Here is a 21,661-nt window from a genome sequence, read left to right as displayed (position 1 = left end):
AAGGGGAAGGGAGCATAGGTCCTCCAAGAGTAGAGATATACAACAACCCCTTTGAAATACTCAACACACTAGAAGAACCCCTAGCTCCAGCAGTTGAAGAGGCTGAACATCAACCCATTAATATGGAAGAAGATAAAAGACGGGAGGAAACAAGCCCCCATCAAGACAGATTTCCAAAAAGTGCCTCTGGCCCCCCATCCTATGCAGAGATGACAAGGAAGAAGTCTCTTGAGATTTTTGGATCCTCGAAGATGAGACAACCAGAGGCCCTTGAAAAGAGTTGGGAGGAAATCACACAAAGATTCAAGGGAATAAGAGGCTGAGAGACAAAAAATGCAAGGTAGCCAGGCCACGATTGAGATGTCCATAGGCAGAAATACTAGAACTAGGCCTCCGAAGGGAGGGCCTGCTCCTCCCTCTACTAGTAAATAATGCGATTAGTCTCTTGGAATTGCAAAGGCCTGGGGAATCCCTTAAAAGCTGAAGCGATGAATAACCTATTGAAATCAGAGACCCCCGAGATCCTCATGCTCCAAGAGACTAAAATAGAAAGGGATGCCCTTCTTGATCTCAGCAAAGTAAAATGGAAAACAAAAGCTAGAAAAGCAATAAGTGCAAGGGTACATGTGGTGGGCTTGCTACTCTCTGGGAGGAAGAAAAATATCAACTCGAGAGCTCCTTCCAAACGTAACACTGGATCTATACTGAACTCCGACACCATGCAAGTAAGATCACCTTCGCACTCTTTAACCTTTATTTCCCTTTCCTCTATGCAGAAAAGAAAGATTGCTGGCAAACCTTGTTAGATTTTTTGGACACTTACTCCCCCAAGAACATAATTCTAGCGGGAGACTACAATCTAATCTTCGACCCAAAGGAAAATAGAGGAGGAGTCAACACCAGGGACCATTTACTTCCCTTCATGGAAGACATGATTCAACAATGGGACTTACTGGATTTTAAGCCAAAAAAAGGGCTCTACACTTGGTCAAACGACAGAGCAGGGGCGGAGAATATATCAGCCCGTTTGGACATATTTTTACTTTAGAGCACCTTCCTATTTGATTATCTCCACTGAAATTCTGCCAAAGTTGACATCTGATCATAAACCCATTCTTTTGCTGTTTGAAGAAGAGGAAAAACTGGAGCCCATCCCCTTCCGGTTCATCCCTCTTTGGTCTGACAGGGAAGGGTTTATGGACACAGTCATGAAGGCTTGGTCCATCCTTGTTCTCGGATTGCCTAGCTATGTGTGGGAACAAAAAATAAAGGCCACCAAAACAACCTTGAAAGAATGAATAAAAAATACTGCAGACTCCCCAACTATGCTCAGAGAGAAGAACATCAAGCAGCTGCTTGATTTGCAACTGGGCATGGAGCAACAAAACATTACATGTTCATAAATTCAGAATGATCAAGAAGTTCAACTCAACACTCTTTGGTCATTCAGAGTGGAGGAAGAATCTGTGAGGCTCAAATCACGTAATTTATGGCTCAATTCTAGAGACAAAAATTCTGCCTTCTTCCATAAGTAAATTAGAACTCATCTTTCTAGAAACCACATTGCTGAAATTACCTCTTCAAATGGGTCTATCCTCAAAGGCACAACTCTGTTAAAAGAGGCTACAACCTCTCATTAACAACAGCTGTACAAAGAAGAAGGCATGGACGATGTTGAGGAATCATCAGACTTCCTCACACATGTTCCAAGATTGGTAAGCGAGGAGGATAAATCAACACTCCTGAAGCCCTTAACTGAAGATGAAATCAGAAATGTCATCTGGATGATGGAACCAGACAAAGCTCTAGGACCCGATGGGTTATCCATTCATTTTTATAGAATTTACTGGGACATCATCAATGCTGATCTGTTTCGTATGATCAAAGGCTTTCTCCAAATAACCAAAGTGGGAGGAAGAACAAACTCCACTTTCTTAGTGCTAATCCCAAAAGAATCGAATCTGGTGGTTTTTGATTGTTTTAGGCCAATCTCGCTTTCTAATGCATCCTACGAAATTCTCTCCAAACTCTTGGCAAATAGAATAAAGCCTTTGCTGGAAAAAATCATCTCTCCCAACCAAGGGGGGTTTGTTAAAGGAAGGCATATCCTGGACAATATGATCCTGGTGCAGGAAATCATTCATTCCAGCCACCAATGCCAAGAGCAAGGGATGCTCATTAAGCTGGACATAGCGAACGACTTTGATTGAGTAAGGCATTATTTCCTTCTCCAAGTTATTTCCGCTTTTGGTTTCATCCTTGATTTTATAAAATTGATTAAAGCTTGTATAGGAGAGCCATGGGTAGCCCCTTTAGTAAATGGTAGGCCAACCAACTATTTCAAGCCTCAAGGGGCATAAGGCAAGACTACTCACTGTCCCCTTTCCTGTACATTTTGATGGCAGATTCCCTAAGCCGAAAGCTGATAGTAGAGAAATTAAAAGGGACACTCCCAGCATTAGGGCGATAAAAGGTACAGACCCAATCAACCACGCCTTGTTCGCCGATGACTCTCTTCTTATGGGAGGTGCCTCCATTAAGATTGCAAGGGATTTTAACGATGTTATTCAAAGCTTCTATAGAGTACCTGGAGCTTTGGTCAACAAGAGGAAAAGTGTAGTGTATGGCTAGGCGGTAGACCAACAAACTATTCTTCGGATTGCTCAAGCCCTGGGCTTCATGGGCTTTGCCTCTTGGGACAAAGTCAAGTACTTAGGACTACCTTTAACTCTGGGAACCAGCAAGGCCCCTCATTGGCACGAAATTATCAGCAAAGTAAAGAGGAAAATGACTGCTTGGGGCGGCCAGTGGCTTACCACAACTGGGAAGCTCATCCTTGTAAAATCTGTTCTCTCCTCCCTTCTAATTTATCAGGCCTCGTTTGTCTTGGCTCCAAAAATGATCATCAAGCAACTCTCTAAGCTGATTCGAAATTTCCTGTGGCAAGGAGGAAAGGGGAATAAAAAAAAAATTCACCTAGTAAGCTGGGACATTAAGAAAAGGCCATTATTAGAAGGTGGTCTTCAGGTAAGAGACCCTGGGTTGGCCAATCTGGCTTTGGGAGGAAAGATTCTTTGGAAAATCTTCTCAAATCATCGACATCCAGTCAGTCAAGTTCTCATTAAAAAGTATTTTCATGGGCTATCAATAAACACTATGGATGAAGGGGTCTCCTACAAAGGAACCACTCTTTGGAAGCTATGTAGCCAAGGCTGGGAGTTCTTTAAAAGAATCCCTAGAAATGGTAAAAGAATCGGGTTGTGGGAAGACAAGATCATGGGCTTCCAACCCCTTAAATTCGCCCCTGAATTTGCAGATCTGCATGACTAGATAATCCAACAAGACATCCACAAGCTAGCATATATTTCTTCTTGGGACGCTGGTGGGAATTGGATTGTCTGGGCTTTCCAATGCCTCCCAGATAGGTTGAACCCTCAACACCACCTCTTCCTAGCTGTGATCTCAGGACTGGCTCCTGTGCATCTTTGTTCAAAGGACAAATGGGGTTGGGGGAAGAACGATGCTTATACAACATCGCAGGGCTTTGAAGCTCTCTAAGAACATCATTCACATATCCATTCTCCTTCGCTCTGGCAGCATGTTTGGGACCCCTTTGACCTCCCAAAGATAAACTTCTTCTGCTGGATTCTCATGCACATAAGGGTCTTCACAGGAGACATCCTAACGAAACGTGGAATCATCAGACCCCATATATGCCCTCTCTGTTGTTTGGCTCAGGAAATGCTTGATCATCTGTTTATTAACTGCACATTTACTCAAGAAGTATGGATGCAGGCTATGCACAGACTTAATACTCAAATATCATCGCAGCTCTCAGTAGTTAATCTATTCACCTCCTAGAAAGGACGATCCCCTCACGCACTGAAGAGAAAATCCACGTGCACCAAAATCTAGTATGCAATACCAAAATTCATTTGCTGGGAAGTGTGGTTAGCAAGAAATGAAGCCATTTTTAAAAATAATCTATGCTCTCCCACTGTAGTGGCTGCCAAAGCCAAAGCATTGCTGTTGGAAACTATCGAGAACCGACCTCATAAGCCAGATAATGCACTCCTCCCTGAAGAGATCAGCTGGCTCAGTGATTCTCGAAGGTGTGCCAACAAAAAAAAGAACCCCTCTTGACCATGCTCCAACCCAGAGTGGTGGCTCCAGATCTCTGAATTGGATTTTCAAAAGTGGTGGAAGAAACAGGGCAAAGTCACAATATTCTTTGACAGAGCCACCAAAGGAAACCCGGGGAAATTAGGAGTAGGGGGGGTAATCTACTCCCCAGATGGGCACAACAAAGACAGTTTCAGTTGGGGCCTAGGACAGAGCACTAACAACCAGGCAGAAATCTTAGGATTTCTCAAAGCATGCCAGCTTGCCTAGGGGAACAGAGGGGAAAACCTAAGTCTTCGGGGACTTGGAAATACTGATAAAAATCTTAAACACAAGAGATCAACTCAACAATCCAGCGTTCAACAGGACCTTGCAGAGACTCAGGAAAGCGCTACAAAGTTTCACCGTCAGTTCATTCTACCGCATCCTTCGAAATCTAAATAAGGAAGCTGACATAAGGGAAAACATGGGTTGCCTCTTAGCCCAAGGAGAATTTTTAAAGAATGATGAAGAATCTATATGGAAACCCATTCCATAAGTGAGAAGTAACCAAGTTGTTCAAGATCAGGGCAATGGTGGCAAAGAGATCATAGTTTCGCCCTCCATCCGACAAAGTATCTATCTCCACGTTTTTCAAACAATCCTCGCAGGAAACAATCAAATGATCTCATCTCTTCTGAACTTCTGTTTTAGCATCACAGGCAAGATCTATGTTTCAACATTATAGCCAGGATCTCATTCCCTTCTTGTCCCTCTTGTCTCAGCCAATGCTCCTGAGCGCCAAAGGTAGCATCTATGCATTCAAAAATCAAGCAAGTGTAAAAATAACAGATCAACTTAATACATCCATGAAGGTAGATGAAATCAGAGCTGATATATTGAAGGATTCGTTCCTGGGCACCTCTAGTCTTCAACTCTTCCTATCAACGAGAATCGGAAATGCACCACAAGCTGCTCCCTGTGCATCGTCCTCAAGGTACCCTTTGTAACTACATCAGAAACTAATGATGAAGAGGGATTCTCATCGCATGGACAATGGAACATCGGTTTCTGTTGACGTTGTGTCGACTGGAAGCATTCTGCGGAATCTCTATGTAACAGAGGTTGTTTTGGCTTCGTCCCAACCTTTCAACACTTAATAAAATCTAACCGCTCCTGTTAAAAAAACCCCCTTACTATATGTATTTCATTAATTAGATAATAGAGAAGAAATACAAATGCTTTCTCAAGCCTGAGCACACCCTGGAAGTGTATAGTCTATCCCTCTGCCTGAATGCCTGAACTTGGCCCAACGCTTAGCCAATTTCAAGCCTTCCCAAGCTCCTAGTTCCTTGCACTGTTCCCTTGGAAAATTAACCCTATTTTTTTAGAAATTTCACACCAAGGAATTGCGTAATAGCCTTAGTTCAATCTCTGACTGCATGCACCACTTGTACACACGAGAATATGGTACAACTGATAGTACACTGCCTTGGAATCTCCATCTCAACTGGGTAACTCGAATTCTCTACATGCAAAAACTATTTTGGGTTGGTTGTGTTAGTGTCAGTCTTTGAAGCCTTCCTCCAGTGATCAAACATGCTCTTACAAAATGATTTTAAGGTGTCAAAGTCAAATTTTGTCATTTCAGTGAATCTTCAAGTAAAATTTGGTCATTAGGTATTAGGTTTAGGATTTGTTTTCAATTCTTTCAAAGTTGTCCAAATGTTGGTCCATGTCACCATTCAGATGAGTATACCATCATTTAGAGAGTTGTCATCATCATTTCAGGTTCCAATGGGTCATTTTATACCTTGTTCGTGTTTTAGTTGTGCTTGAGTAAGACTCATTTCCCTCTCCTAGGGTTTTGAAGGTAATTTCTCTTGTATGGTCAAATCATCAACAAAGCTTGCATCCTGATGCTCATACACCTTCCCCTATCCTTAATGTACCTTATTAAACACTTCCCATCACTGATATCCCTCAAATTCATTATTTTCCCACAAACCCTAGCTTCTTGCTACAATTTGACAATTTTCTAGGCTAAGCCTGTGTTTTTCCCTTTTGGACCCCTTCCCCTCACTCAATATTTGAAATTCCACTTTCCCCTGTTTCCAAACATCCCTCCCTACTTCCCAAAATTTTCTCAAGAATTTAGAAGCCCCTTGTCCCTTTCATCTCACCTCATTTCGACAAATCCCCCGTTCCACACATCGGGATAGGTTTTACTCAAATGATGTTTCTGAGCATGAAAAAATGAATTTTGAAAAAGTGAGAGGGGTTTTTGTCCATACTAGGCCAAGGAAGAAAAATCTCCTTCACTTTTTACACAGGTGTAATGGTTTTAGAGAAATGTCAAAAATACAGTTGCCTCAGGAGGATTGCTGCACCTCTATAGTGGCCTTGGGAAAATCAAGATTTCTCCTAGCTTGGTTGGAAAAATGACTTGATTGATGAGTCAAATGATAATTAGACACAAATTTTTCCAATGAGCTATCATGAGCTCAATTTGGAGTTGAGTAAGACCTTCAAAAGTTGACTGCAACAACACTATGCATTTAGGCAGCCTCGTTTTGCACATTTTGACCAGTCTTGGGAGATTGGACTTTTGACAGGGAAAATTCCCTCCAAATTGGAAAATTCAAGATTTTCTAGAAATTCAACTCGAATATATTTCCAACGAGCTATCCTACACCTAATTTGGACACCGAGAAGACCTCAAAAATCGGTCTGCAAAAAGGCGTTGCGCACCTGTTACAAGAAGCAGAATTGCCTCAAAACACCTCCAAACTTCCTATAAAACAAATTGATGCCTGTTCCAAGTAAGTAGATCACTCCTCCTTGCTCAGGAAATTTATGTTTGGTGGCTTGGATGTGTTTGGGTTTCTTGAAGAGCAAACCCTAGCTAAATGGTTAACCCAAACCCTAGCTAGTTGCTAAATCATCTCTTGCAAGTTATTGAAAGTCATTTGCTCTTCTTTCTCACTCCATCCATATTGAACTTGTCAAATCCCATTCCCTCTCCCTACATCATCAACACTATCCCTAACCCTACCCCCATATAAACCCTATCCTACATATACCCTCTTCCCACACATAAAACTCCCAAACCCTACCTCACATACACAAACTTTACACTATCCCTGAAATCCTATTCCCTAAATTCCTAAAACCCTAGTCATCTCCTTCATACCCTATTCCCTCAAACCCTACATCACATCAAATCTCACTCATATCCCTGTCTCATCCCACTCATTCCCTTTCTTTTGAAAATCTCTTCATACTCATCATTCACCCACACTACCTTTCTTTCCTCACTAACATTTACAGTCAATCAAGCCAATGGACAATGATTATGGAGATTTGTCCTTGTGGACCATGAGGTGGCACAAGAGGTGAGTGTCATGGACTTGGATGCTCAAAATCCAAGGAGTGTCAAAGATTTGATCATCAAGGAAAAATATTTGTAATGCAAGGACAAAGAGGCTAAAGGCCAAGCTAAGAAGAGTTTGAGGAACAAGAAAAAGCAAGACAAACTCAAGATCTTGGTTGAAGCATCATTGGCCCAGAAAAGCACATAACAAGGATCATTCATGTCAAATTTCAAGAAATTTGGAGAAATTTTTGTCATTTTTGAATTTTTGAAATTGAAAAACAGGCTTTTCCAATAGGTGCGCAATGCCACCGGCGCTGCGCTTTTGTTGGGGACATCTTCTTGCAAAATGGTTTACATTTTTGGAATCAGCATGGAAAAATATGAAAGCTCAAAAATGGCTGAGAATTTTGGACAAGTTCTAGGTCTCCAAAAGGGAAAAAAACACCCAAAAAGTGCCCTCTCTGCCACTTTTTTGCCACACAGGAAGAAGTCTTGGGAGAATCAATTTTTGGAGTGGCAAATGGACTCCAAATTCAGAAATTCAAGTTGTTCCAGAAAGTAGACTCATCAAGATTTCCAACGAGCTATCCTGCACCTGATTTGGACTCCGGGAAGCCTTCCGAAATTGGCCTAGAAAAAGCGCTGCACATAGGAGGAAATTTGCCAGTTTTGCCCGATTTTCCAGATCTCCCCTAGTTTTCTTTGTAGTTGACTTTTTCTTGCTCTATTGGTGAGATTATCATGGTAAATGGTGTAATTTGATGTAATTATGGATGTAAAACACTTAATAGGGTAGATACATCAAGTCAAAGGTGGTTTTGAACTGAATGAATTGGTTTCCTTGGTTTTAGAGGCAAGCTGTTCCACTACCTATATTCCTGTTCTTAGTTTAGATATGGTTGAAACCACCCCTTTTCTCATGGATTCGACCTTGATAGCTAGCTTGAGTAGTTTCCTTGCCTATATCATGTACTTTTTGATTCATTTGTAAAGGTTGGACTTTGGCAGAAGTGTTGGACTCACTAAACATTTTGTATCAGTAGTTTGGCAAGGAATAAAACCAGGTTTCACAACTATTTTTGTGGGATTCTTGTGACAGTGAGTTTTTTTTTTTTTCCTGATGTTTTATATGTATCCACATCTCTCTCTTTCTTCTAAACTAAATGAATCAAGGTGAATAGAAAAAATACACTAAATTTACAATGCTTTGTCTTGGGAATGCATTTGGTTTTCAATGTTTTCACTGTTTGAAGAGGATTCATAGTTTCTTATGCCCTCCTCAACTCCTCAGCTATCTTACTCTACCATCTCAATCCATTGCTAGTACATAAACTCTTGTCTACCTTGCCCCACAGGACATGACTGTATCCCTGAGTTGATTTCCCGGACCCAATCTGCCTTCTCCAATTGATCCAGCAACCAAAACTTAAAATCAAACCAGAAACCCTAATCTACTATACCTAGCCTAAAATCAACATTCATTTCAGTCATCTCAAGCCCTAGTTGCTAATATCCTAATTGAGATTGACAAGGAGAGAGCCCTCTCCCAACTTGGTAGGGCTAGCTACCAGGTTAGGCGTGGTTTGATGTTACCCTAGACCTGCGTTCCTTCAGCCTGAGATAGATTTAGGCACTAACAGGTTGATCAATAAAATGGTTGATCACTGAGTGTGGTTGAATTTACACATCCACAAGTTGACCTCCACTAGTTCTCCTAACATTTTAGAACTAGTTAAACTGACAATAATTCAAATTAGCTGAAATAGATTGCTACAAATTAGCAATCAATCATGTAGAACAAAACTCAAGTTGGAGTTGAATTTACTAAGTTAACTAAGTGACAAGAGCCATGTCACCTCAGTTAATTGCCTCCAAGTATTCCGTTGAAATAAAAATTCGAATTTTAATCTAGTTTGACCAAGGAAAAGTAAAAACTATATTTTCTTGCTACATTTTCAACACTCCCTCTCAGCAAGAAAGGGATTATTAGATACCCCAATACTTCTTCTATGGAACTCAAATTTTCCTCTTGACAAGGCCTTTGTCAAAATATATGCATCTTGTTCCTCTATCAGAATGTACTGCAATAACATAATCTTCCTCTGCACACAATCTCGTAGATGGTGATATCGGATGTCAATATGCTTGGATCGATCATGAAATACTAGATTCTCAGAGAGTTTGATACAACTATGATTGTCACAATAAATCACGGTAGGATCCATCTTCTGACCAAATAACCCAACAAGAATATTTCTCATCCGAATAGCCTCACATGTTGCTTGACTTGCAACCATGTACTTTACTTCTGCGGAGCTGAGCGCCACAAATCTCTCCTTCATGTTGTACCGAGAAACCGTTGCTTACCCAACACTGAAAATTTCTCCTGGTGTGCTCTTCCTGTCTAATGGACTCCCCGTCCAATTTGCATCTATGAAGCCTTGCAACTTCACTCCCTCTATCTATCTGTACCAAAGACCAAACTGATTAGTGTGTATGAGGTATCTCAACACATGCTTTGTTGCCTTCTAATACAGTTTGGTTGGTTTAACCATTGCTTGACTAAGTTGATTAACTGCACAACACATGTCAAGTCATGTGTTCACCAAATACATGAGTGAACCCACAAGCTTTCTGTAAATGGTGGCCTCCACTACTTCACCTAAAGTAACATCCTCTTTCCTCAATTTACCTGCTAGAGGAGTATCCATGGGTTTGCACCTATCCATGTGGAAACTCTAAAGTATCTTATTAGCATACTTTCCATCAGAGACAAATAGTTCCCCATCATCTTGCCATACTTCCAAACTAAGGAAGTAGTGCATGAGGCCCATGTCCTTCATCTTGAACTCTCTTGCAAGGTCCTCCTTGCTAGATCTGATAAGACACTCACCACCAGTGAGGATCAAGTCATAAACATATAACACAATAATCAATAATTTACCTTCTACCACAATGTGATAAAGGTTTGCATCTGCTTCACTTTTGGTGAATCCCAAACCGGTGAGATAGTTATTGATCCTGGTATACCAAGCACGGGGTGCTTGCTTGAGTCCATACAATGCTCGCTTGAGTTTGCACACATGCGACTCTCTGTCAAAGGTCTCAAACCCCTCTAGCTACTCAATATACACCTCCTCCTCAATAACTCCATTGAGGAATGTTGTCTTCACATCCATTTGGTGGATCTTCCACCCCATTTGTGCTGACAATGCTAGAATTGACCTGATGGATGAGTACCTTACTACTGGAGAAAAGGTCTCCTCATATTCAATTCCCCCAACCTAAGAGAACCCCTTGGCCACAAATCTGGTCTTGTGTTTCTCTATGCTACCATTTGCTGCATGTTTTACCTTGCAAATCCATCTCGAACCAACCACTAATTTATCTATTGGTCTCAGGATCACTTCCCAAACATTGTTTCTGACAATGGAATCATATTCCTCTACCATATCATCAATCCATACTAGTTTCTCTACAAATTTATCAAATGAGGATGGCTCAATCTCTACAAGCTCACTCATCATAGCCATGTATCCAGTGTACCAATACAATGACCTCTTATGATTGCGTTGTGATGTGGGTGCTCCCACATTCTCTCTGGCATCTTACAATAACCTTTCAGCTTCCCTGGTTTGCTTCCTTCCATCTCTAGATGTCTCTTCTTGAGTGGCTATCTCCACTCTCTACTCCTTTGCTTGTGGATACTCCACAGCTTCCTGAGGTTCTTCCTTTGGAGCCAAAAGCTCCTGATCAGGTTGCAACTAAAGCTCCCTCTCAAGAGAACACTTCATTTCCTTCTCCTAATTAGATTTCACATCCCTCTTGATCACTACCATCTTAAGAGATGGAAAGTACACACTATTGTTGCGAGGTATGTTTGTGTACCCCACAAATATGCCCAACTCTGTTGTCAATTCTAGCTTTTTCCTTGCTTCCTTGGAAACATGATAGTAAACTAATGATCCAAACATCCTGAAGTGTGACGCATTTGGTTTCTTCCCTGAAAAAGCTTCTTATGGTGTACTAATGGCAAGAATCCTGCGAGGACTCCTGTTTTGCAAATAGAGCATTGTGTTAGGTAGGCTTTGGTCATGCAACATCACCCTTGGTGCTCCCTCAATACTTCTATTCGTCTTCTCAAGCACCCTATTCTATTGTGGGTTATGGGGTGTTATCAACTCTCGTCGAATGCCTTCCTTTTGACATAATTTTTTAAATTCATTCCACATGTAAACACCATCGTTATCGCTCCCGAGAACCTTCACTTTCCTACCAGTTTATTTCTCAACAAGTGCCTTAAACTTAACTAATTTGGAGAATGTTTGGTCTTTTTCTGCATGAAGTAGATCCAACACTTCCATGAGAAATCATCTACAAATATAACATAATACCTATGCTTGGTAGTGGAGGTTGTCAAGAAAGGTCCACAGACATTGAAGTGGATCCTTTCAAGGACTGCATGTGCCTTGTTGTCCTGATCATTGAAGGTGGATTTTGTGTACTTCCCCAACATACACCCTTTGCATGTATCATGCTACTCTAGTGCTCCTTTGGGGATGCCTGTAGAAATATGCTACATGATATTCAAAGCTTGATGATGAAAATGGCCAAGTCTTCTATGCCATAATTCGCTGACATCTCGACTCTACACCTTCTCTACTTTTGTGCTCAATGTTGCACAATCTTCCACATCTAATTTGTAGAGGTTCTTCACTTGAACCCTGATCTGCTTCACTTGTCTCGTGGCAATGTGTCTAAGGAAATCCTTCCCTTTCTTGAATATCACATTGTATCCATGATCTTCCAACACAGTTATGAAAACTAGATTCTTCTTTAGAATCGGTACAAACATCACATCCTTGAGCCTGAGATGGGAGCCATACTCCCTCTAAAAAGTAATTGTACCAATATCAATCATGCTATACCTTCCATCATCTCCCATATCGATGTGCATCTGTAGGTACTTCTCCTCCAAGTCACTGAAAATTTCTTATTCCCTTTCATGTGGAACAAGGCACCTTTGTCGAGATACCACACACTACCCATCACTTTGCTTGCCATGCATGCAATGAGGGTAAAATTAAGTTTGAATTGTGAATCCAAGGCTCCACTCACGGATCCTCCTGCGGTCTTCTTGCTTGCCTTCTTGTGTGGACACTTCGTTGCATAGTTCCCGAATTCATGACAATGAAAGCACTTGATTCTAGACAAGTCTTTCTTCTTTCCCCCTTGACTCGAATCTACTTTGGATTGGGATTTATTCCATTTCCCTTCTTTGCCTTTCCAACCAAGGCACAATTCTCCTCATCCTCGCCCTTGGATGAGGTCCCATCTCTGGTGTTCCACCTTATTTCTTCCTGCACTAGATCAGACCATAACTACTCCCAACTTGGTAGTTTCTCTCTACCATTTATCGAATCTTGATAGCTATGCCAACTCTTGGGAAGGCCCAAAAGGGCTAGAGCTACCAAGTCTTCTTTAGGGATAGTAACACCGACCCCATCAAGTTCATCATGACACTGTGTAAACTTTATCAAGTACTACAAAATTGTGTCGTTCTTTTGCATCTTGATACTTCGAAGCTTGTCCTTGAGTGCCAGCTTCCTGTGGTCACTATTTTTCTCGAACAATTCGGTCAGTGCTTTCCACATCGCGAACGAAGTCTCTTTTCCATGGATATTCGAGACAATATGATCTTGAACTCCCTCCAATATGATTCTCCTCGCTTTGGCCACATCCTTCTTCCACTGAGCAAGATTTTGGGCATCAGATGCTTGGGGTTTTGCTACATCTGTCTTGATGTATTCTAGAAACCCATTATTATTGAATACTGCCTCCATCTTGTCCTTCCATGCAACAAATTTTGAGGTTCCTTCCAAGGCATACTCAAGCTTGAGTCCATTGAAATCCATCTTCTCAGTCCTAAAGAAAACCTGTAACACTGATCTTCAAATTTGAATCTCCTGCAACGAAAACTTCAAAATCTATTCTCTATAGTGATTCTAGCTATGATACCATGTAAAAATTAGTGTGTAGATTCAATACTTCTCATGAAATTGACTAAATCACAAGACTTGAAGCGACTCTACTCATCTGCGGAAGTTAATTCACCATCTAAAACAAGAATCATAAACATGCAAAAGAAAACATCACACATGCATAGAGATTTATCTAGGGGAAAGAAACTGCTCAAAACCCCTTACTATCTATATTGCATTAATCAGAGAATAGAGAAGAAATACAAATGCTTACTCAAACCTGAGCACACCTTGCAAGTGTATAGTCTATCCCTCTGCCAGACTATCTGAATTTGGCCCAACACTTAGCCAATTTCAAGCCTTCCCAAGCTCCTATTTCCTTGCGTTGTTACTTAGCCAATTTCAAGCCTTCCCAAGCTCCTATTTCATTGCGTTGTTCCCGTGGGAAATTGCCTCTATTTTTTAGGAATTTCACACCAAGGAATTGTGAAATAGCCTTAGGTCAATCTTTGACTGCATGCACCACCTATACACATGGGAATATGCTACAACTGATAGTACACTGCCTTGGAATCTCCATCTCAACTGGGTAACTCGAATTCTCTGCATGAAACAATTATTTTGGGCTGATTGATCAGTTAACTAGTTGATCACTGAGTGTGGTTGAAGTTACACATCCACAACTTGACCTCCACTAGTTTTTCTAACAGTTAGAACTAGTTAAACTAACAATAACTCAAATTAACTGAAATAGATTGCTACAAATTAGCAATCAATCATGTAGAACTGAACTAAAGTGTCTCCAACTTGAATTTATTGAGTTAACTAAGTGACAAGAACCATGTCACCTCAGTTAACTACCTTCAATAATTCTACTGAAATATAAAGTCAATTTTTAATCTAGTTTTACCGAGACAAAGTCAAAACTAGATTTTATTGCTGCATTTTCAACAAAAAAAAACTAAAAGATAAGGTCAAGAGTCTAATAAATTAAATTTTAGGAAAAATAATAAATTTAACCAGTTAACCGTAAAGAAAGAAAATAAATTTAATACAATATTTTGTAATAATTACATTAAGGGAATTAATGTTATAATAATAATTCAATATTAATAAATATAACTAATTATAATAAGATAATTAATATTTGAAAACAATTTGAGAAGAAATCACATGCGTAGATTTAGGCCAATGCGTTTCGAACCAACCTATGGTTCATCATCAGGACAAGATGAAAAATCAAATCATAACGGTAAGTTAAATAGGGAGTCAAGACCTTCTAACACCTACTGGGAAGTTAAATAGGGAGTCCTCCTTTAGGCTTTTATTTTATTCTTAATTTCCCCGGTGAGGTTTGTTTATTTATCCCTCTTTTTTTCTTCTTCTTGAATAACTATAAACTAAAAAATAATATAATAATAAACAATTAAAATTAAAATAAAATTTTATTATACATATTTCATTTAAATTTAATGTTTAACCAATTTAATTAATTTTTCTCTCTTTTTTTTTTTATAACTAATTAATAATATTTCAATATTATTTCCTTCTAATTGATTTTTTTCCCTTTGACTTAATTGTTGTTTTTATTTGAAGATCACTGTTATTAGTTTGGATTAGGCTATAGTCCTTTATCTTATTATTCTTATATTAAGGGTCATGTTAGTTATATATAATTATATAATATATTTATTATTTAATTTAGTTTATAATAATAATAATAAATAAATAAATCATAAATAATAAATTAATATATATATATATATATATATATATATATCTTTTGTCCATTTTTTCCCATTAAGTAAAAAATAGTCGTTTTCCCTATAGTTGTTAGAAGGTCTTAACTCCCTATTTAACTTATCGCTATGATCTGATTTTTCATCTTGTCTTGACGATGAATTGGTTTGAAATGCGTCGGTCTAAATCTACCAATGTGATTTCTTCTGAAATTATTTTCAAATCAAAATATAGATCACAAAAGCTTAAATTTGAAAATAATTAAAAATAAAATATTAGAATTAAACGAATTAAAATTGAATATTAATACTTTAAAATAAATAAATATTATAAATATATAAGTATTTATTATATTTATAAATGTTTTTTCAGGCTAGGCAGTAACTCTCCAAAGGCAGTAAAACTGATTCGTCTATTATTCCATAGGTAGGCAGGCTATTGTTATATACAATAGGAGTGATTGTTCAGTTCATCTCCCGATGACTGTTCACATTCCTAATTTATTTATTTATTTACAAATTCCGCCAATCATGAAGAATAGGTGTCAACATTCCCCCCCTTAATCTGAAGGGATGTTGGTGAGTCCAAGCATCATTCTGAATCGTTCAAGCTTTTCCTTTCCAAGTGCTTTGGTGAAGATGTCTGCAATTTGCTCATTTGTGGAACAATGACGGAGATGGATTGTTTTGGCCTCAACATGATGTCGAATCAGATGATATTTAGTATTGATATGCTTTGTTCGATCATGGAACTTTGGGTTCTTGGCCAACTTTATTGCAGAGGTGTTATCAATCATGAGTGGAGTTGATTGTACTTGTTTTACCTGCAAATCTTCAAGAATTTTCCTGAGCCACACAATTTCTTTCGTTGCTTCATCTGCTGCCATGTATTCTGCTTCTGTTGTGGAATCTGCTGGAACTGATTGTTTACGTGATCTCCAGGAGACAGCTCCTGATCCAAGACTCATAGCATATCCTGAAGTAGATACCCCAGTTTCTTTGTCTCCATTGAAGTCTGAATCAGAGTATCCAATCAAGCTGAAGTCGTCCACCTGTGTATACTTGATTCCAAGGTCTTGAGTTCCCTTCAAGTACCTTAGAACTCTTTTTGCAGCAGACCAATGTCCCTCACAAGGCTTTTGCATGAACCTGGAGAGGATTCCAACAGTAAATGAAATGTCTGGTCTGGTAGTAGTGAGGTAGATGAGACTTCCTACAAGCTGTCTATACTTTGTTGCATCCTCAAATTCCTTTCCTTCAACAGATGTGAGCTTTAAGTTTTGTTCCATTGGAGTAGAAAGAGGATTGCACTCTGTCATGCCAAATCTGTTTAACAAATCTCCAATGTATTTCTTTTGAGAAAGAAATATGGATTTTGGATGTTGGGTTACTTCAATGCCAAGATAGTAATGAACATAGCCCAAATAAGTCATTTCAAAACTTTTCCCCAATTCCTTCTTTATGGATGCAATGTAGCTTTCATTGTTCCCTGTCATTAAAAGATCATCTACATATACCACAAGATACACAACTATTTTGCCAACTTTCTTGACAAATAAAGTTGCATCATCAAGATCAAAATGATTGAAGTTGAGTTTCAGAAGATGCTTAGTTAGTTTTTCATACCAGGCTCGCGGTGCTTGTTTGAGGCCATACAAGGACTTCACAAGTTTGCATACTTTATGTTCATGTCCTTTCACAACAAATCCTTCAGGCTGGGACATAAAAACATTCTCTTTTAGATCTCCATTCAAGAATGCAGTTTTTACATCCATTTGATGGACTTTCCAACCGTTCTGAGCTGCTAGTGCAAAGAGTGTCCGGATGGTGGCCCATTTTGCTGTGGGGGCAAAAGTTTCCTCATAATCGACCCCTTCCTTTGTGCAAAACCTTTTTCCACAAGCCTAGCTTTGTTCTTGTCAAGTGAGCCATCAGCTTTTTACTTGTTCTTGTAGACCCACTTGCAGCCAATTGGTTTGGTTCCAAATGGAGGATCAACCAGCTTCCAAGTGCCGTTCTTTATGAGGGCATCATACTCCTTTTGCATTGCTTCTTTCCATTCATCATGAGAAGCAGCTTCTTTGAAGGAAGTTGGTTCAAAATCTGTAGACAAGTTCAATTCACAATCATAAGTAACATCCATATCAACAGGAAAATTAGAGTCATCTATATCACCTCCATTTTGTTGGTTTGAGTTTCTGGTTCCCGTTTTTCCAATTTCATCAGGATGAACACTTTCAAGTGTCTTTGTCAGCCACTTCGGGGGACCTTTCTGAGATGGTCCAGGCTGATCTGTTGATTGAGTTGGGACTGAATCAAGATTGAGTCTCCCAATTCTATCAATTACACCACTTAAAGCAGCATCCATTGTTGGAGTTTCATGCAGGGGAGATTGTTCTTCAGAAGAAGATTCCACATGTTGATCTGGTATAGGAATCCCCCCTTCAATATGTGGAATCTGATTATCAAACTCTTGAAATGATTTTGTTTTTGCGAATCTATCCAAGCGATCAAGTTGCCGCTCAACAACATTGTCAGATTTGGATGATTCAAGAAAAATTACATCTCTGGATACAACAAACTTTTTATTTACTTCATCATAGAGGCGGTATGCTTTGGAGGTGTTTGAATACCCCAGGAAGATACACTTATGACTTCTAGCACCAAGTTTGTTTCTATGTACCTTTGGTATCAAAGCATAACAGGTGGAACCAAAGACCCTGAGATGTTTTATCGAAGGAACATGTCCATACCACAATTCATAAGGAGTCTTGTTTCTTATAGCATTAGATGGACATCTATTCTTTATATATGCAGCACATAGAACAACATCAGCCCAAAACATTATCTTTACATTTTTGAAGAAAAGCATGGATCGTACCATATTCAAGATTGTTCTATTCATTCTTTCAGCTACACCATTCTGTTGGGGATTATAAGGCACAGTTGTTTGATGTTTGATCCCATGTTGGCGAAGATAGTTTTCAAATTCATTTGATGTATATTCTTTTCCATTATCAGTGCGAATAGACCCAATATGAGATTGTGCATCATTTTCAATCCATTTATGAAAATTCTTGAATGTTTGTGTTATCACTCAAGAAAAAATAGTTTAAATTCTGAACATCAATTTTTTAAATTTGTCAAAAGGTTGGTGTCAGTTTTGGGCCTAGTCTTTTCATCTTGTTTTAGTGTCTTGTTAAGAGTCTTGTTAGTATGTCAAATGGGGTCAATTCTCTGTTGTAGTCCATCACTGGTATCACACCGCACCTAAGCTCCATATGCCAATCCTATTTCAAAGTTCATAGCGCATAAACCTCGTTTTAGGTGATTTCGTAGTTGAAAACACCGATTTTGCACTAACTGCGCTACAAAATGGGGAATTCGTGCTGATCCACAGCACATCTCACCCCAGCTGTCATAATTTCTACAAGAATTTTACTGGGATAACATGTGCAAAGTCTTACATGTCGGTCTTGACACGTGTTCTGTAGCCTTCAAATTTGATTCTTGCCTGTACTATTCAAACCGAGATTTCAATCCAAAACCAAAGACAATTCTCGGGCAATAAGGGATGTACTGGAGAATGTGTGATTTACCTTAATTGTGGTGGTCAGAAGGCTATTTGCTGTACTCCAGATCTTTCAAAGCTAGAAAGTTGCAAACAGGGTGAAGTCATTTGGCGGCCTTCAGCGAAAGATGCCACCTGGCCTTATGTGACAAGCGTCCGCTTTCATGGAGATGCTACAGAAGTCACCGTGGAAACTATAAATGTGCCAATTACCATGACAGGAATGTATAACTTGTATTTTATATTCTGTGAACCTAAACTTAAAGGGCTGGTAATTACTGGAAAGACGATATGGAAAAATCCCACAGGTTATCTACCTGGGAGGATGGCACCACTAATGACCTTTTATGGTCTAATGTCCCTTGCATACCTTCTCCTTGGGATTGTTTGGTTTTCCCAGTATGCCAGATTTTGGAGAGAAATTTTACAGCTTCAGAACTGTATTACTCTTGTTATTTCTTTGGGTATTTTTGAAATGACACTGTTGTACTTTGAATACGCAAATTTCAATGCAACTGGAATCAGGTCCACAGGTATTACTATTTGGGCTGTTACATTTGGTGCTGTCAAGAGAACCATATCCCGACTCATTATCTTGGTTGTTTCAATGGGCTATGGTGTAGTAAGGCCCACTCTAGGAGGTCTTACTTCGAAGGTGTTTCTTCTGGGAGCAACATTCTTCCTGGCATCTGAGTTGCTTGATCTTGTGGAGAATGTGGGGTCCATCAATGATCTATCAGGAAAAACCAGATTGTTTCTTGTTCTGCCAGTTGCAATTGTGGATGCTTTCATCGTTATTTGGATTTTTACTTCTTTGTCTAAAACATTGGAGAAACTTCAGGCAAGGAGGTCGCTTGCTAAGCTAGACATTTACAGGAAGTTCACTAATGCATTGGCAGTTGCTGTATTTGTTTCCGTGGCATGGATTGGATATAAGCTGTATTTCAAGGCAACTGATCCGTTCAGTGAGCGTTGGCAGAGTGCATGGGTTATAAGGGCATTTTGGCATGTTCTTTCATTTTCTTTGCTTTGTGTCATCTGTGCACTTTGGGCTCCATCTCAAAACTCCACTAGATATGCTTACTCAGATGATGTAGGAGAAGAGTTTGGTGAAGAAGAGATGATGTCTTTGACTAAGTCGTTAGCAAAGGTTGACGGTGATAAAAACTCCGCAATGCCAGAGAAGAAAGAGAGGAAAAAAAACAAGGCGTTTAGAAAGAATTTAATCAAGATTTGAGCTCAAACATCACTGTTCCATCTCATCATCAGATGCCTAGGCAGTCCAGAATCCTTACGGAACAGGCTCCTGATCCATTTGTTAATTTGGAAAAGAATGAGACTATGTCTAACAATGCTTGTTCTCATCCTAGAACCACATCAAGGCTCTTCTTACCCGATAGCCTTACTCTTTCAACATCACTTCAAGTCTTATCATCTGCGTTATCTTCTTCACATCCAAGAAGCAATAACCTAAACTCCACTGGTCCTCCAGTATATGATCAAAGTCCAGTGAGTAGCATTAACGTTATTGGGCCAGAGGAATTATTGATAGAAAATGAAAAGGGAAGGAAATTTAATGATGCAGAAAAGCCTGAGGGGAAGGATTTTCGAATTGGACAGTTGACAGAGAAATTTGCTTCAGACATTGGTGTTAGAAATGATGAAAATATGGGCAAGATGATGCTTCAGAATAGTTTGAAGGATAAGTCAGAGGTGGATCTTTGTGGAAAATTCATAAATAAAAAATCAGCAGGAGCTTTTTGGCATACTTGAACAGGTTTTTGGCAATGGTAACTGTCTCAATCCTGATTCAGATATTAAAAGACAAGAGAAATCTGGTGCTCCTTTTTTCAGGAAATGAAATTGAAGATAAGGTATACAAACAGAGTAGAGTCTAAGACTGTGTTTTTGAAATTATACAGCAGTTTCGTAGCGTGCTACGAAACTGCTGTAGCTGCATGTTACAATTGAGCCGATCAATTATGATTGACAAATCAACAAATCTTTTTGAAAGGTGTTGTCTTCACACATGAAACGGTGGACAACACATCAAGGACGTGGCAGTCTGCTCTATTTTGGGTAATTAAAGGATAAAGAGCATGTTTCTGTGCATTCGAATATTTTGGGGAAAACTGAAGCCGAGAAGCAAGGGAAATCTCCTAATACTTCTGAGCAGTTAAAAGATTCAGCGTTCAAGGTCAATATGGAGCATTAAACATCCAGCTCACCCAAATCGAAAGAAGACCAGGTGTCAAAGAACAAGGAGAAGCCAGTATGCATGGAAAATGGAGTTAGAGTCATAGTTAATTTAGAACTCTTAGAAAATCTCCAGTCATCACTTTATTGTATTTATTAGTTAGTTAAATAGTTGATAGGTGTCATTAGAGGTAGTTATCGAATTCCCCTCTTACTGGAGGAGGAATCTCGATCAATTAGAATAAGAGCTCTATATATAGCTGAAACAAAAATGTAATAAGGGTTGGAAAATTTTATGATACAGCTTGTATTTGGCTTATGTAAACACTCATTTCAGTAATATAATTTCAATTTTACTTCTCAGGATTCATGAAGGATTTCTATGTTCAGAATGTGTGATTTTATCCTTCCCTTAATGTTTTTTGCAGTTGTGTAGATGTATAATCACTCAGAATTCACTGATTGTGCTCTGATTTCCTGTATGCATCTATAAACTGTGGTTCCATATGTGTTATGTTCTGAACTTCAAATGCAGAATGCCCTGACTGCCATGTAAGATTAAGTTCACTGTTACCTTGAAATGTTAGTGACTCCATAGGCCCAATGGAAACTTGTTTAATATATTTCCAGCATTCATTTTTGTCACAGTTATTTCACAAAGAGTTAGTCATCTTATCTTAATCAAAATCATAAACCC

At 39.2% G+C, this 21,661-nt stretch overlaps 1 protein-coding gene across 1 annotated transcript; it reads left to right on the top strand.

Moving 5' to 3' along the window:
- The first annotated feature begins 488 nt into the window (after positions 1-488).
- Positions 489-20,005, top strand: LOC149250162 (uncharacterized). The gene is made up of 2 exons (XM_089453567.1): positions 489-725; positions 18,692-20,005. Exons 1-2 carry the CDS (start codon positions 489-491, stop codon positions 20,003-20,005), a joined length of 1,551 nt encoding a protein of 516 aa, XP_089309693.1.
- The last annotated feature ends 1,656 nt before the right edge of the window (positions 20,006-21,661 follow it).

Source organism: Pinus tabuliformis, chromosome 7 (assembly GCF_031772625.1).
Source record: "Pinus tabuliformis cultivar Carrire ecotype Pingquan chromosome 7, CPIR1, whole genome shotgun sequence".
Classification (NCBI taxonomy): domain Eukaryota; kingdom Viridiplantae; phylum Streptophyta; class Pinopsida; order Pinales; family Pinaceae; genus Pinus; species Pinus tabuliformis.
This window is presented reverse-complemented; position numbering and strand designations above follow the sequence as displayed.

Coding starts and splice junctions, on each gene's coding strand:
- LOC149250162 (XM_089453567.1), top strand. CDS start 489: ATGAATAACCTATTGAAATCAGAGACCCCCGAGATCCTCATGCTCCAA. Junction 726..18,691: donor TGAACTCCGACACCATGCAA/GTAAGATCACCT, acceptor CGTGTTCTGTAG/CCTTCAAATTTGATTCTTGC.